The sequence below is a fragment of the Mastomys coucha genome, unplaced genomic scaffold (assembly GCF_008632895.1).
Source record: "Mastomys coucha isolate ucsf_1 unplaced genomic scaffold, UCSF_Mcou_1 pScaffold7, whole genome shotgun sequence".
In the NCBI taxonomy this organism is placed as follows: domain Eukaryota; kingdom Metazoa; phylum Chordata; class Mammalia; order Rodentia; family Muridae; genus Mastomys; species Mastomys coucha.
The window spans coordinates 8,855,723-8,873,608 of record NW_022196913.1 but is presented as its reverse complement, the minus strand read 5'-3'; the positions used below and the strand labels follow the sequence as shown (position 1 = coordinate 8,873,608).

Here is a 17,886-nt window from a genome sequence, read left to right as displayed (position 1 = left end):
TGGTCTACAGAGTGAGTTCCAGGACAGCCAGGGCTACACAGAGAAACCCTGTCTCGAAAAAAAGTCTAGATGGTGGTTCAATTCCTAGCACTGCAAAACCAAATCTGGATGAGATTCTGACTACATAAATTGTTTTCTTTCTACTTAATGTTACCTATATTATACAAACTTGTGGATAATTTACCCCAGAAGTATTGTTATTATTTAAATTTAAAAGACAAACTCTCTATTAATACAAACTATAAAACAAACTCAAAAAAAGGAAAAAGAGTAACATATACTTTATTTCATGGGAAATAAATTTGTAAAAAAGAAATAAATAAATAAAATTATTTTTTCCTTGTTTTATTTATTTTTTCCCCAGACAGGGCATCCCACTGTGAGACTTGGTTGACCTAAAATTTACCTGTAGCACAGGCTAGCATAACACTATTAGCAATCCTGTCTCAGCTTCCTGAATGCTGGGATTACAGGTACACATTACTACACCTGGCTCGTTAATCAATACGATCTTAGGAAAAAACAAAAGATACCACAGAAATTTTACAAGATATTTTACTCTCCTAAAATACTGAGAACTTTAATGCGCAATGTTAATCTCGCAAAAAGTTAATCTCAAAAGTTAACAAACTAGAAAACCTTTCAATGGCCAGGTAAGACTCAGTTTCATCTAGATTATCACATAGGCATTAAGAAGGGAGTCTGTTACAAATATTTACAGTGTTACTGTATTTAGAATTTTGGTCTGTACTGCACCAACCAGACTTGCACCAAGTGTTAAATGTCTATAATTTCCTGCTAAGTTTATATATATTACAAAATTTTGGTAGGTACTGTGCCTCGTCATGATTTTGTTTCTTTCCAGAGCTATTTATATCCCCCTTCCCTCCATTCTTAATTTGACTCTAGACAATTATAGTGGAACACATTACTAATCTACTTTTGACATAAACACACTCCTGGACATCAGACCTGGGGTAACAGTCTCTACTTTCATATCAGATTCAGTACACTGTCAAAAATTATATTAGCATTCTTTACCATTGGCCATAAGGAACTTGGGAATTAAGTCAACATTCCAGTCTCTTCCTCTGCCCATTGATGCTGGCGGTTGTCCTGGTAATTTAAATCTTTTGTATAACTAAAAGCAGAACAAAAAATATCAACAATGTAACACTTTCACCAAAAGTTATCATGATTTTTAGATCCAGAGGTTGTGGTATAACACAACTCCAAGAGTTAAAGCACAAGGCAGTTTAGTTTGGGTCAGATAAAACTTTTTTTAGTCATAGAAGGCTTTTAGGTCTCAATATATTATGTAATTAAACATAGTATTTAATTTATAAACTAATGCTAAGATTAACAGCACTGCAGAAGTCTGTTCCCCACTTACTGTAGAATCATTTAAATTCATTCCCTCTAATTTTGCTTCTCTAACTACACAAGTTGAAAAATAAATGTTAACACATTTTAAAACTAGAAAAGATAGAACTAATTCGTGTTAACTTGTAGTCCTGTATAAAACTGCACATACTCATACACTGTGATGAGTGTGAACACAACCAATGATTATGTCACTAAAGAACATTATTCACATATTCACCTCCAATGAATGCCTCCCAGTATAACAGTGTATGAAGTTATCAACAACTTTTTACAGACTCATAGCCTGAACTTCTCCAGAGAAAAAAAGGATAAAGGAAAGGTGGGGAGACTTGTAGATTCGGAGAACAAAGAAACACACACACACAATGCTTAATAAACCCTTAGGTAATCCTGGTTTTAAAAACAAGTTTACCAAAGAGCTAAATATCACTCTCTGGATGACTCGAAATCCAAATACAGTATAGTGTTCATTTTCATAAAATGTAGTGAAGTTGCGATGATGTAGAAATGTCATACTTAACAGGTGGAAACTGAAATATTTAGGTCAAACGCCACAATGTCATTATTACTTTCAACTTTTCAAAATCACGAGAAAGCAATGTCTAGTGGCATAGACCCATAATCCAGCACACTGGAAGCAGGGAGATCTTGAGTTCAAGGCCAGCTAGGGCTACATAACAAAACCTTGTAAATTAAAAAAAATACTGTAACAGCTGGGCGTGGTGGCGCACATCTTTAATCCCAGCACTTGGGAGGCAGAGGCAGGCGGATTTCTGAGTTCGAAGCCAGCCTGGTCTACACAGTGAGTTCCAGGACAGCCAGGGCTAATTATTAAACAGAATATTTAATAAGCCAAAGATGCCAGTTGAGGTGTCTATATAGAGTACAGGATAGCCAGGACTGGGTATAAAGACATCCTGCCTCAAACCTTCCTCCTACCCCACAAAAAAATACAGTACTAAGAAGCCAAAACCAAGACCATAAGCAAAAGTGGACACTCACAAATAACCTACATGTAAAGATGTGTTGACCAGACACTTACATCTTCCAGCGGGGTTATAGATGCACTTTCTCCTCCATAGTATGGGTTCTGATCCATATGAAGAACCTTCTTTCCATTCACTGACATTATCCCCGACAAGATGCATTCCTAAAGGTAAACATGTATTTTAAAAGAAAAGACATACAAAACATGTTTAACTGTCTTCTTTATTAAAAAAGTAAACTCACTAAGCATTCTCTTAGTAATCAAAACACTCATTCACCATGACAGAAGGCCTCTCCTGGACTCCAGTCAGCTCCAAGGTGAAAATGAGAGTCCCAACACCAGGACAGATGAGCTGTTTATTTACTGGGCAGGCAGAGCAAAAGCAGCGCTTTCTCACCTGCATCCTGTTGCTCTATTCTTTTCTACTAAGCATTCACTAAGGCCTTCCTTTATGAGGCATTGAAATTATAACTGCACACTAGTAATACCCACCTTTTTTACAATGCATGTGACAAAATCCAGCTCAAGGTAATCTTTATTGTCATTCATTTATAGACTAGACATAAAAACTGTTACATGAGTTACCATCTTTATTTGAAAGAACTGACAATCCATTTGGCTTTGTTAAATTCTTTCAGAAATGAACCTCTTAAAAATGGACAGGTTAGGTATGGGAAGTGAGGAAGCCCTGAGTGAGTCCTAAGTGAGTGTGTATTGTTGACATGACCATGCAAACTTTCCTCTCAGATAGACTCCGGGAAATGGCAAAGCCTTCCCTCCTTGTCTAAGTGTGAATGCTGACTGTGCAGAAAATGTCCACCATACCTTCCAACACCACCACCTACTGCTCCCCACAAAGGCTGTTCCTACCGAGCTTTCCTAACCCTGTCTCCTTGGTCTGGCAATAACCTTATATGCAGCATCCTTGTTTATCTGAATGTAACAACCAGGTCTCCTTGTTCAGATGTATGCAATGACCATCTCTATTCAATCTATATAAAATATAATGAGCTCCAGGATGCTGAGGCTTCTCCAGCAGAAAGTCCATCTGTGTGACTGTCTTTTCTTCATTCCTTCACCAACCACCTGACTCAGACCTACCCCTGGAACCCTGCAAGGATGCAGCAGTTGAGTGGTAGAGATTGTTTCCCAATACCCACAAGGCAGCTCCCAACAGGCTGTAACTTTTAGTTCCAAGAGCTATGACTACCTTTTTCAAACCTCCATGGGCACCAGGCAAGTACAGGGTACACAACATCCACTGAGGGAAAAGATGATGAACATAAAACAATGATGATAATCACACCCCATCATTTGTTACTAATAAAATTCATGAACGCAAAATAATGTTGGAAAGCTCATCTATCATCTTAAGGCCCAATACTTACAGGGACTTTTTAAAGTATTATTAATAACACCTGATTGATATGATCATACTATGAACTCCAAGACTGTGTTATTTATTCAAAAGAGGTTTTCCTGTTGTGGTCTGGCTCAGCCTCTGCATACACCTTTTAATCCCTCTGGCTGGAATACGGGCACGCCCTTAGTATACACCTTTAATCTCAACCAAGGAAGGTAATGTTAGTTTGTGGAAGGAAGCACCCATGTTTGAAAGTGATGTCTGACACAAAGTGATGAATCATAGAAAAATTTGACCGAAATATTCCTAATTCTCAAGAGAAGAGAGAGGAAAGGAAACCTACTTAAGAGAACAGTGCAGAAAGAGAGAAAAAGGAAAGAGGCAGTTTTACCAGGACAGGTGTGCAGAGGCAGGTTGCAGAGAGAGAACAAGCTAGACTCAGGTGAAGATGGAGCGAGCTAGAGAATGAGAAGGAGCCAAAAGATTAGAACAGACTGCTAGACTTAGTTTGTTTAAGGCCAGGGAGAGCATTAGTTGAGAAAAGCAAGTTTGAATCAATCAGATGGAGAGAACTTTGAGGTAGAACAGCAAACTAAACCACCAGTCAGGGAGTTTATAAAGAACAAGAGGTGAGCTTATTATTCACCAGTTCAATCTCAGAGGCTGAAACCATTCTAGGCCTAGATTAGATTGCATGAACGCTAGAAGCTTCGAGGACTGGGCCTAGGTTAGCAGATGGGAGCAGTATGCCTGCAAGAGGACAATTACTACAGTAAAGGTTACATTTACACCTGATTCTTATCTTTTTATCTTAAGACTAAGTCCTCCGACTACCAGGCTGGCACATATACCTGAAGTGCTGGCATGTTCCAAAACCCCATACTACAAGCCAGGACTTTTCATATCATTAAGTGAAACATACCAACACAGAGAAGATCTGTACTGTTTAGAGTAGGCTAGGACTTCCTAAGTGTAACTGGGGGGAGACCTAAACTGAATGTGGCAGCTTTGTCATGTGTTAAGGATGGTGCAGGCATTTGGGATGGAAGGAGGAAAAGGAGAAAGCCATCCAGCACAGGTATTCTTTCTCTGTGTCAGTATGTAGGTTGCTCTGCCTCCTTACAGCCTCGCAGCCATTATGGCTGAAACCTCTGAAAATTAGAGCTAAAATAAATTACCCCTTGTGCTGTCTGTCAGCTGCTTAGAACACAAAAGTGTGTTTAAAGATGGGCTGAGGAGACAACTTGGTCCACAATCCTTCCAAGCACAAGAACCTGTGATAGAGCCACAGGCCCACATGAAAAAGTCAAGCAGGGTGGCACAGGCTTTTAATCCCAGTGCTGGTGCGTCACATCAGGCAGGCTCCTGGGCCTCTATGGTTACCCAGACTAATTTACTCAGTGAGTTTGAGGCCAGTGAGAAACTTACTCACAACAAGTGGACAGTGCTTAAGGACTGACAAGTGTGTTTGTACTAGACCTTCCTCACACATACCCCCAAATAAGATTTCTTTATGGTTTTGTTGTTGTTGTTGTTGCTCTGCCTTCTGACTGTCTTACTGTGTATTCCCAGCTGGTCTGAACTCAGTGTTCAGATCAGGTTGCCCTGGAACTCAGAGATCCGCCTCCATCTGCTTCCTAAGTGCTACAGTCAAAGGTATACACAGCTTGTTTGAAGTCTTACAAGGACTCAGTTATTTGTTCTTGTTATAGAACAGGGCTTCTTGGGTACATGGCCAATCTAGCTGGCAGGTTTGTTTTGTAAATAATTTTTACAGGGAGATCACAGTGCTTGTTTGTATACAGACTGTCTGTGGCTATTTTCGAGTAACAGTTGTGACAGAGCCCACATGGCCTGCAAAGCCTAAAATGTTACGTCCTATCTGAAATTCTGCCTCTCCTGCAAACAGAGGATCTCAAGGTATGGTTCCTGTTTTGCCATCCTCTGCCATCTTGCTGAGAAATGTACTCTCAGCAGGCTCTGAAAACTCAGGTTGAATCCACAGCTCCCAAAGGTTTAAGAAAACCAAACTGAGATCCGTCTCTTGGGCTGCATAGGAAGGGAAGGGGATGAAAACCTGCATTTCTAACAATTCCAAGGTGATGGTCCAGGACTGATTTCCAAAGTAGCATTTCTCAAGTGACAGTCACGTGGGGCGCATGTGAAAATGTACATTCTGATTCTCGTGTCTGCCTCAGGGAATGTTTCTGTGTTTCCCGGAGGTTCTCAGGTGCTGTGGAAGCAGCTAGTCTAGGGAACTGCACTTCTGATAACAAAGCAACAGAGGACTCCACTGAATGATTACAGGTGGGAACATGCCACTCTCCTCTTGGTAGGCCACTGACTGCCAGTTCTTCACTACATAATTCCTGTTCTGTGGCCACTTCAGGCACACCATTTGTTACAGCGGCATCATGGAAAGCGACTGTGCCCACCAGATTTCCATTATGACTGCAAGCTTTGACAGTATATAAATCCCTATTCAGGCCAATTAGTCACTCTGACTAGGGTGTGGTTTCCTCATGAATCCTGATGCAATGAGGCCAAGAACACTTTATGACTGAGTAATGATTGGCAGAACTGGCTAGGACTTAAGCCTTTTAGCCTTTCCCCCTTGTTAGAATTTTTAAATATCTCATCTATAATTACACGTACTATGTGTGTCTGTGTGCGCATGCCCAGGATCAGGAGAGAGCACCAGACCCTGTAGCTTAAGAGGCAGGTCACTGTAAGCTGCCAGAGGCTAGGAAGCCTCTGGGTGAGCAAGCACTTGTGCCACTGACTCATTTTTTTAAAGACCCTTTTGTTTTACCTATTTAACTTTATGTACATGAGTGTTTTGCCAGCATGTGTATATGTGCATTCCTGGACCTGGGGTTACAACAGATGGTTGTGAGCCACAATGCGGGTGCTGGGAATCAAACTCAGGTCGTCTGCAGGAGTAACAAATGCTCATAACTGCTGAGCCACCTCTAAAGCCCTGACTCATTTTCTTAAATGGGATTTCTGTCTTTTTTGTGCCACTTTATAAAAGGTCTTTATATATTTTAGAAATGTGAAGTCCTTTATAGGTTATATATACTGCAAAACATTTTCCATTCTCTCTCTATTCACTGTCTGGATGTCATATTGATAAACAGAATTGAAAGTATTTTACATGTACAGTAATCAGCCCTAATATTACTTAAAAACAATTCCCTTGTCTCTCTGTCTTTCCCCTTCCCCCTCTTCCTTTTTTTCAAGGCAGGGTCTCAATATGTACCTGTGGCTGTCCTGGAACTCATCATGTAGACCAGGCTGGCCTCAAACTCAGAGATCTGCCTTCCTCTGCCTCCCAGCAGTAGGACAACAGGTGTGGACCACTTCATCCAGCTCCCTGGCTTCTTTTAATAACATATTAGGATATATTGTTCAATGCATACATGAAAGCAGAATAACAACAGGCTCTTGCATTTAAAGAGAATGACCAAAAAAGGCACATTCTCACTCAAGAAAAGCAGACTTCAGGGCTCAATTTCTGGAACAAAAATCATAGCAAACTTTGCTGAATAGCATCTACATCTAACTCTTCACAATCCTACAAATATGCATGACCATAGCCCTAAAACATGAAGACTAAGAACCAAAATAAGGGGACTAATAATTTTAAAATGTGTCAAATAGCTGGCAGTAACTACCTTTATAGGTGTCACTTAGAACAAATACCACCTTGGTTTTTTGTTGGTTTTTTTTTATTAGATATTTTCTTTATTTACATTTCAAATGATATCCCCTTTCCTAGGTTCCCCCTCCAAAAAACAAAAAAACAAAAGCCCTATTCCCTCCCCCATCTCCCTGCTCACCAACCCACCTTCTCTCGATTCTTGGCCCTGGCATTCCCCTACACTGGGGCACAGAGCTTGACAGGACCAAGGGCCTCTCCTCCCACTGATAACTGACTAGGCCATCCTCTGCTACATATGCAGCTGGAGCCATGAGTCCCACCATGTGTACTCTTTGGTTGGTAGTTTAGTTCCTGGGAGCTCTGAGGGTTCTAGTTAGTCCATATTGTTGTTCTTCCTAAGGGGCTGTAAACCCCTTCAGCTCCTTGGGTCCTTTCTCTAGCTCCTTCATTGGGGACCCTGTGCTCAGTCCAATGGATGGCTGTGAGCCTCTACTTCTGTATTTGTCAGGCACTAGCAGAGCCAGTATTGTTTTTTAATGTGGGTTCTGGAGGTCCTCTTTTCTCCACAAGCAGCATACTGACACAATTTTCCTAGCCCTGCATACATTTGCATTGAAGTTTATGTATGTACGCACATGGATACCATGGGGCAAAAACTTGAAAGCTGAGAACTGACTCCCATAACCTGTGCATCCCAGTGATCAAATTCAAGTCATAAGGCTTGGCAGTAAGCACCTTTTCCCTCTAAGCCATCTATTCTACTAGATCCTACATCCTTTTATAAATTCCAATTTGCAGTGTTCTCTTTGACTAGAAAAGCGTTCATTCTGCTACTCAAAGCTCACCAATACTTTATTAGTTTGTTTTGAGATGGTGTCTCTCTATGTAGTCCTGGCTATCCTGGAACTCAAGAGTTCCTGAGTGCTGGGATTAAAGGGTGTACCATCACAACAAGCTTACCAATACTTTTAAAGCCAGTTAACCTCCTTTTTATGAAGTTTCTGGGGATTCTATGTGAACTTCTCATGCTTCCTTTTTCTTTTTTTAGTCAGACAGGGTCTCACTATGCAGCCTACAAATGCTAATCTCCTGTCTCTGGCTCTTCAGTACTGAGATTACACACATAGACCTCTCAGTGCCTTCATCTACTCTTACTATAGTTACTCCTCCACAGAGTAACTTGTGTGTCTTGATTCATTTGGAGCACGCTAAATTAAACATCTTTAGACTAGGAATACTCAACTTTAAAGAAAAAAAAAAACAAAATATATATATTTTTTGAAGGCCTTGGTCCTGTGAACACTACCGCAAAGAATACAAAGTCCTTTGTCTACACCTCTCCAACCTATGGCATTGGTTTTCAAGACACTCCTGTTACTTACTACATCTGGACAACACAGGAAGCTTTTAAGTTTACCTTTTCACTTACCATAACAGACTGTAACAGTCACAAATAGCTTAAATAACTGAAATAGGACAAATAATTACTTCAATTTGAGTCTTCAGTGGGGGACTCCCCTGAAGGAGGAGTAAGCTGTGAGTAAGCTCAAACATTAACTCACATTAACCCACAGTAGCCTTGCAAATCAGATGCCACTTGAAATGAGACAAAAATTAGACACCCGAGTCAAATACCCGACTTTACCTGTATGCATGCTTAAAAAGCACATGTGAACTCAAGTCCTTGAACTATTTACATCTTCTGAAGTGAACACAAGCTGCTCCCCTGATCTCAAACGCCTCAAACGGGTGTTTTAGATGTCTGGGGGTTTTCCCATTTTAGAAAAATTTGATATATCTAGGTTTTTTGTTTTGTTTTGTTTTTTAATCTTTTTAAACAAGGTCGCACTATGAAGCATTGGCTGACCTGGAACTCTGTAGAGTAGATAGACCAAGCTGGTCTCAAATTCTGTCTGATTCAACCTCCTGAGCCACCCACATGCTAGGATTAAAATAAGTGTCACCAAGTCATAGCAAAGTTTCTTGGGAATAGGTTCCAAACCTCAACATAAATTTTACTTAGGCTAGCCTGAAAATACCTTAATACAATATGTTACTGAACCTGCATTTTGACAGCCACACAGCAACATAATGGCAAGGGTAGAAGTTTCCATTTGTGGTACTGTACTGGAGCTCCAAAAACATTCATTTGGAGCACTCTAAAGTAAACATCTTTAGGCTAGGAATACTCAATTTTTTAAAAAAGAATTTGAAACCCTTGGACCTGTGACCACTCCCACAAGGAATACAAAGTCTTCTGTCTATCCCCCTCGAAGCTATGGCAAAGGCTTTCAAGACCAAATCTAAGTCTGAGCAAGTTTAAATTATAGTTTAGGATTCTCAAATCAAGCACAAAACCTAGTATTTGATAAGTATGTTTTAATAAAGAGAAATGGAAGGGAGCATATTCTGGGATATAAAATAATCTTTAAACTTATAATGCTGAGAATGAGTTGTTTATATGTCAAAGTACATGTTTCTGTTCATAGTGTGTATGCTTGCTGTGTACAAAATAAAACAAGAGCAAAGCCTTGGGAAACACAAATGGCTGTAGAGCAGGCTCTTTTCAAATAAAGTAATTCTAGCACAACTCAGTGATTTATTACCAAGCCCATATGAGCTGTGTGCCAATTATGTAGTAAAAGTCTGCTTACACATGCTCAAAGCATAGAAATGCAGAAGTTGCCAGCCAACCAACAAAGAAGGGATAGGAAGCAAAAATGAGACTGAATAATTCAGAGGGCAAAGCAGCCTGGGCCTAGTTAAAGGGGCTGAAGGCCCCACAAAGCTTGCCGGGACTTAATGAATTCGTTATGTCACAGCACAAAAATGAGTCCTCACAAAACACTAGTTACCAAGACAGTCAGTCTCCTGACTCTGGCATCAGCAGAAAGGCTCATCTACAAACTCTAGGTTTGGAGATGACGGGTACTACTTTTTTCTCTTCCGAGACAGGGTTTCTCTGTGTAGCCCTGGCTGTCCTGAAGCTGTCAACTAGGCTGGCCTCCAATGCAGAGGTCCATTTGTGTCTGTGCCTACCCTCCACCCCCAAGTGCTGGGATTAAAGGTGTGTACCATGACCTCATAGCCTATAAAGTGATAACTCTCAATGTTAGAAAATTACACAGACTCTGTCATTTCTCATAGGAAATTAAAGGTCGTCTTTACTAAAGTTACTTTGAGTGCTTGAGGATTAATGCAAATTTAACTGATAGAAAAGAATGCCAAAACCAAGCAACACTAAAGTAACAAGGTTCCTTCACTCAAAGTCCTTGACACATCAATATTACACATGGTATACACCCTTTTATTAGGTCCTGAAATTTGCAGCACTAAATGTCTACAAGCCAAACATTAATGCTGTGTACACTCTGATATTCAAAGTTACTTCTAATTTGTAGTTTTTAACTTTGACTCAGAGTCTCTTCAAGATTTAACCTAATTCAAATTTCGCCCAAGTTCTACTAATGTCATTTCTTATTGTCCACATCATCCCACTATTACTGTGTCTATCAATGATGGTCCTATGATGATCACAATCTACACTGATACAATTCTAAAACATTTCCCATTATACATCTAGGAAGGCTCAGTGAGAAACAAAGTTAGCATTGCTATAAGACAGCAGAAACTGTCCTAAAGTCTAGTTACTTATGAATCCACTACCCACTGCTTAATTCACAATTCAAGTGAAAATTTAAATACTGTTACTTTGTTAAACCGATTATGCTATCTTTAATACAAAATGATGCTTCTAAACTAGGCCTGTGGAAGCTTGCAGGCTGGCTCTGCACTCACTTATCTACACTCAACCGACCCTATTAATGGGAAAATATGAAGTATTAGCAATGACAATACAAAAGGAAAATAATTGGCTCTCACAATGTGCTGGCAGCCACAAGGCCCACTAACAGGCCATCACAAACTACTTACTATGCCTGGAACCCCAATTACGCACTAAAAAAGATCAACCTGCAGAGAGCTACGAATAAAAGTGATTAATTTTGGCATTCAAGTCTTCCCAACTGACAGGGGGGGTAGGGAGGGAGGGATCCAATGGCTGGGTGTGATGATATGTGCCTTTTAACCCAAGCAATGACCAGCCACTGGGAAGGCTAGAAGGTAGAAATATCTCTTTAAATTCAGGGCCGGCCTGATCTACATAGGGAGTTCCAGTATAGTTCCAGTACAGAAGGACCTTGTTTCAAAATTAAAAAAAAAAAAAAAAAAAAAAAAAAAAGAGAGAGAGAGAAATTCAATCAACTCAAAGTAAGTAGATTGCTTTGTAGATGAGCAATGCTGTCTATCTCCAGTCTACTCTCTGGACAGTCACATGTTCACTGAGCCTTGAGCAGAACATCTTAGCCTTGCCTTTCATCCCAACACCCAGGAGGCAGGGATAGGCTGAGCTCTGCACTCCTGCTCAACCAGGGATACATAGTGAGAACTTGTCAGAATACAAAAATCTCTTCTAGAAATCATTCATTGTTGCAAAGAAGAAAAAATAAGCTTTTCCTAAATATAAAAAGGTGGAATAAAAAAATCTTGAAGGTTTTCTCTAGAACAGTTATTTCTGAGTGTTTTATCTTAAAGACATTAATTTCATCCTAAGAAATGTCAATGCACTTCAACAAATTCAAAAGCCATAGCTCTTATTAAATGACTTGGACATTTGATGGATAGACATATGGGATACATACATCAATGTTCCTGATGAATTAACTCATAATTTCACATTCAACTCCTCCCCCCCACACACACACCGCAATTGACAGTCAAAATGGTTGGTTCTCTTTCCAATTCCTTTTTGCAAATAATCAGCTCTTTTGTTACAGCGAGGGGGTGGGGGGGAGGGGAAGAAGCACAAGATATAAAAACCTGTCTGTATTTTTTCCAGATCTAAGCAGACAGATACTGATGAAAACATACTGTAGCATTCGGTACCGCCTTACATGTTCATACCAGTACATTCACGCTGCGCATTGATTTCCTAACCTGCCTGAAGTGTATGAAGTACAGAGAACTTAGCCCTCCCCCTCAAGAAACTGTGGCGGCACGCGATAAGCCAAACAAAAGGGAAACATGGCAAGGGCCAGGCGTGAAAAGTATTTAATAGACAAGTTTTGAGAAAATTAATTTCCCATTCCAAACGAGAGGATGAGAGGGCGGTAAAGCAAGGCTTAATTAAGGCTTATCAGGGAAAAAAGGAGGATTCTTTCCTTTTTTTTTTTTTCAAAGCAACTCGTTTCATGATTTTCTCTAGAAACTTAAGTTGGCCAAACTCTAGGATAAATTACCGATCAGCGATCGTCTTTCTGTCTGGCTTTCTGCGCCCAGGGACTAGCTGAGCAAGCTGCTGCAGCTGCTCGCCATATAGGAAATGCAAGCGCCAGCAGAGACTCCCTCCCGCTCGGTCCAGAGCTTGCCCGCTTCCAATCGGGAGAGGTCATCCACCCAAAAGGGAAGTCCAAGGAGCGCAAGCTGTTTTCCCTTTCCCCTTCCTTCCTGCAGGAGGACGAGGCTCTTTCCCTAAGGCGATTCTGCCCTCAACTTCCCAATGGGCAGGCTTCCCACGTACACATCCCGGGCTCCCACATCCTGGTTTTTCCTCACACACTAGGACGTCTTCAAATCACTGCATCCCAACAAGCCACGACCTCCCTCCCCAGACGCAACGCAGGCGACTGGGGACGGTCCCTAAGGGGGTGCGGACAGCGGCAGTTCGGGCGCGGGCGGGGACGGAGTTTACCGATCGGACCCGCCCTCGCCCCCGGGCCCGGGCCCCGCAGAGGCCGGCGGGACTCGACTCCCCGCCCGCGGTCCACCGCAGCTCACCGTCAGGCCGGTGCCCAGCACGATCACGTCGTATTCCTCATTCATGGCGGGGAAAGGAGCGCACGCAGGGGCTCGGAGGCCACGGTAGAGAAGGGAGAGAGAAGTCCGGCCGCTCTGGGCCCCGGGGGGGAAAGGGGGAAAGCTAGGAGAGGAAAAACGGAGCTGAGTAGGAGGCGAGGCCGGCCGCCACCTCAACGGGAAGAGAAGAGCCGGGAGGGGAGGGAGGGGAGGCGGGGGAGAGAGCGGGGAGGGGAGCGCGAGCTCCGTAGCCGGGGCGGGGCGTGCGAGAGGCCGCCGGCGCCGTCAGTCAAGGGCTCCTGCTCCCTCATTGGTGCATCTCTCGCTCGTCCCACCTCCCCCTCGTTTCCTCTCTCGCGAGAGAAAGGTGGGCTGCTGCCATCTTGGCTTCCGGTTGTCTTGCCCCCCCACCCCCGACCCCCCCACCGGTCTTGTGCTACCGAGGTTTGGGCGGCGACACGCGAAGCCTAGGGTAGAATTGAATAGGAGGAACAGGGCGGAAACTGCGGCTGGGCTGCCACGTGCCTATCTCCCGGGCCACGGCGTGAGATGGAGCTCCGTTAGTCCTCAGGCCCCGGTGCGTGCGGGGCCGAGTCGTGCGAACACCAGCCTCTCCGAAGGTTGGCAGCCTCGTCGCCTCTGCAACTTGGCCCCTGCCCCTGCCCGCGGGGCTGGGAAGAGCTCAGCAAAGCTTAGCTGTGTGCCCTGATTTAAACTTGTATGGTTCTGTTCGAGCAAATAAATGAGTTCCAAACTGGTATTCATACTTTAGGTAAAATGTGGTGCAGAATGGCTCTCCCATATAATGGTCCGCATTCTGGCATGAGATGCAAAGCAGGTTATAAATTTAAAGAGTATACACCCTGGTAACCAAGCAACTGGGACTCAGCTAGTCTCATGCTGAAAGCTGCCAAAATGTGCCCATAAAAGGCAAATGCTGAATTGTACTATTGAGGTAATTTTGTATGTTTGCTGTGTTTCAACCTCTACATACAGTTAGCACACTAGAGGTGGGGCATTCTGAACCACCTTGATATGCTTCCTGGTTCAGGATCCTGTTCCTTGTTAAAATTTTGTTAAATCTAGGGTTGGTTTGTTTGTTTGCTTGCTTGCTTACTTTTGACAATAGAATTGTTAGGGTGCAAAGTAGACCTTCCAGTAACCCTCAGGACCATTAAAGCAATATTTGCAGGCCCCTTGGACACCAAGCTCCCCTGGCTTTTAACTAGCTGTGGCTCAGCCCTTAGCACACATCTGACTGGAATACAGGCACGCCCTTAGTACATACCAGGGAGCACCCACGTTTAACAGTGATAGCTAATTGAGTGGCAGACAAAGTGATGAATCAAAGAGAGATTTACCAGGTTATGCCCAACTCTCACAAGAAGAGAGAGGAAAGGGAAGCTACTTAACAGGCAGTACAGAAGACTAGGAGGAAGCAGTTGTACTGTGACAGTTTTAAAGGGACAGGTTACAGAGAGGACAAATTAGACACAGGTGAAGACAGAATGAGTCAAAGAAGGAGACAGAAAATCAAAACAGATTTGCTACAATTAGTTTAAGGTCAAACAGAGCAATTCAGGAGGAGAAGCAGAGAGGAGTCAGATTGAATCAGTCAGCTTGGAGAGAACTTTGAGCCAGAACAGCTGAGTTGACCAGCCAGAGTTTAGAAAGAGCTAGAACTAGGGTAAGTTTATTCAGCATTAAGTCTCACAGGCTGAAAACATTCTAGGCCTACATTAGATTGTATGGAGGCTAGAAGCTTCCACTAGGCCTAGGTTAGCAGACAGTTGACAGTTACACAGGGGAATAACAGTTACATTAGCACACCATATGTATTCTCAGCCAGCTTTTACTGTCTTTCCTTTACCCCTGACGTTTACTGAATCAGATTGGTTAAGTGGTCTCATTTGTTAGCTGGGTTAAATTCATAACAGTTTTAAGAGTCAGACTGGAAAAGTACAGTTGAGAGGAATGAAGCCATGTAAGAGCTTTGAGCAGATGCTTTTTCTTGATTTTGTTTTTTAATTTCGGAAGAAATAATTATTTTACAAAAGTTGTTTCCAATTCAAGAAGTCCAGGTCTTTACTTTCTTGGACACCAGCTAAAGTTCATTTGCTAAAATCATGAACCAAACTATGAATAATTTGTTGAGGATATAGGTTAAACAAATACCTTGGAAAAGCAGTGGCTACAGTGGAAAAGAGGATTGTTTTCAAGGTATACTTGGAATTTAAAAAAAGAAAGAAAGAAAGGAAGGAAGAAAGAAAGAAGAGTTAACAACCTTGAAAAATGGAAGGGATGTGGCTCAGTAGAGCAGCTACCTAGCATGCACAAGGCTCTGGCCTGCTGGGTTGGAATACCAATTTCATCCCCAGCTCTATAAAAAATAACTTTTTTCCAGATTCCCTGTCTTGTTTTTAATTAGGATAAAAAAAGATCTGAAGGTATCAGAAGCTGTGAACTGGTAAGGTGGCTCTGTGGTAAAAGTGCTTGCGACAAAAGCCTGACAACCTAACTCCACTCCCAGAATCCACAATGTGGAAAGAAGAGAATCAACCCCACAGTCTTCCTCTGGCCTCCATGCACACCCATGCATGCAGGGTCAAAAATGTGCTTACAATAGTAATGAACACAAATTGAAAAGGGAATCAATAGTTGGTTCCTTGAAATTTTCTTTGAAGAAACAATGGAAAGTCTGAGTACTTAACACCCTGATCATTCCCTTCTTCTGTATAAGAATGCTCTGATTTGACTAGCACTTTTATAGAGCAGCTTTTCCATTTGAAGACAGTCAAAACAGGCAGACATTGCCTTATGAGATAAAACTTCCGACCAACAAAACCTATGTGCATATTAGCTTTTCTCCATGCTCTGAGGCACAGCTTGCAGCCATCACAGGAGAATTTCCTAATCTAAAAGAAAACCTTCAAAAATGTAGTAAGTATTGCTAAAATTCCCTCCTGTGAGGACTTGTAAACTTGCTCTTCCCTCTTCTACTGTCCTCAGGACAAAGCAATTATAATTCTGCCACAGTTCATGCTGGAAAATCGTTGACTTTATTAGGCTGGGGAACACTGGAAAGTCTACACCCAGCACTAATGAAGGTCACCCCCCAAAAAAACACACACACATCTTAACTGTGTAGATAGAGTCCCCTTTCTCATCCTTCCCCAGTCTATATACCCTTGTCCTTACCACCACCACCACCAAGGAAGGTCACATTCAGTTGGGGCAGAATTGCACATAACTGGTTGGGAAAGGTGGCTGGACATTCAGATGATGGCTCCCCCAAAGGGATTGCAGCAGTCCACAAGCCAATCAGTGATGATCATTGGCAACCAAGGAGAGCTTAACTCCCGTAGATGGTGGCCATTTAGCTGGAGGATGATCCTATACAACAGTAGTTTAGGTTCTGTCTGTTCAGAAGATTTGTGTTTAGCTTTAACTTAAAAGTCTTCAGCAAGGCCGGGCAATGGTGGCACACCACTTTAATCCCAGCACTTGGGAAGCAGAGGCTGGCAGGTTTCTGAGTTCGAGGCCAGCCTGGTCTACAGAGTGAGTTCCAGGATAGCCAGGGCTGCACAGAGAAACCCTGTCTCGGGGAGAAAAAAAGTCTTCAGCAGGTATGTAGTTCTGAGTTCTCAACCCCTTTGAGTTGAGAGATATAACGTGAAGTTTAAGGCTCTGAGACTTTGCTACAGCGCAAATGGTAAGAAGGTGGTGTTGAGGACCACGGGGATGGTGCAATTGGTAATATGAGTTAACCCCCACGACGCACATCAGGAAGCCTGGTGTGGTGGCATGGGCTTGTGATTGCACAGCACTAGGGAGGTGGAGACGGGCAGGTGTCCGGGGCTTGCTGTCCTGCCTGTCTACCCAGATCCATAAGCCCCAGATCCCAGTGAGACTGTGTCTTGGAAAATGAGATTACTCCTGAGAAACAGCACTTGAAGTTGAACTCTGGTTTCCATAGACACACAGTGCTTATGCAGTCACACAGAAGAGCATGTGCATACATAAGAACTTGGAATCAGGCTGTGTGTGGTGGTTCACACCTATAATCCTAGCACTTGGTGGGTGGAGACAAGAGTTAGGAATTACAGGTCACCTGCTACAAAGCTAAGCCCAGGCAAGCCTGGGCTACATGAAAACCTGTCTTTAAAAAAAAAAAAAAAAACTTGGCAGGTTCCTTCTCAATCAGATAGAAAGGCAGGCTTTCTCTGATGCCATTTCCTAAAATGACCTGATAGATTCTGAAATACTTTTACGTGATGAAAATAGACTCTAGGGGCCTGAGCGAGCAGTGCCGGAGCAAGCAGGGCTGGCAGAGGTCCTGAGTTCAATTCCCAGCAGCCACACACATGATAGCTCACAGCCATCTGTACAGCTCTGTACTCATACACATAAAATAAAATAAAAATAAATCTTAAAAACAAAGGAAAAAGAAAATAGACTCTGACATTATGTACTAAAAAACTTATAATGTGTCGGGTAGTGGCATGCCTTTAATCCCCTATAAGCTCTTGGGAGGTAGAGACAGGTGGATCCCTGAGTTCCTGGACAACGTGGTCTACAGAGTTCCAGGACAGCCAAGGCTACACACACACACACACACACACACACACACAC

The 17,886-nt window shown here is 42.5% G+C and overlaps 1 protein-coding gene across 1 annotated transcript in view; it reads right to left on the bottom strand.

The window, feature by feature from the left end:
- Gdi2 (GDP dissociation inhibitor 2) overlaps nucleotides 1–13,474 on the bottom strand; it is a 26,548-nt gene extending 13,074 nt beyond the window's left edge. Inside the window, exons 1-3 of the mRNA XM_031359406.1 lie at nucleotides 13,237–13,474; nucleotides 2,429–2,536; nucleotides 1,042–1,141 (exon numbers count right to left, since the gene is read on the bottom strand). Coding sequence (XP_031215266.1) covers nucleotides 1,042–1,141; nucleotides 2,429–2,536; nucleotides 13,237–13,281 — 253 coding nt within the window. The 5' untranslated portion in view covers nucleotides 13,282–13,474. The remainder of the gene's footprint in view (nucleotides 1–1,041; nucleotides 1,142–2,428; nucleotides 2,537–13,236) is intronic.
- Nucleotides 13,475–17,886: the final 4,412 nt, after the last annotated feature.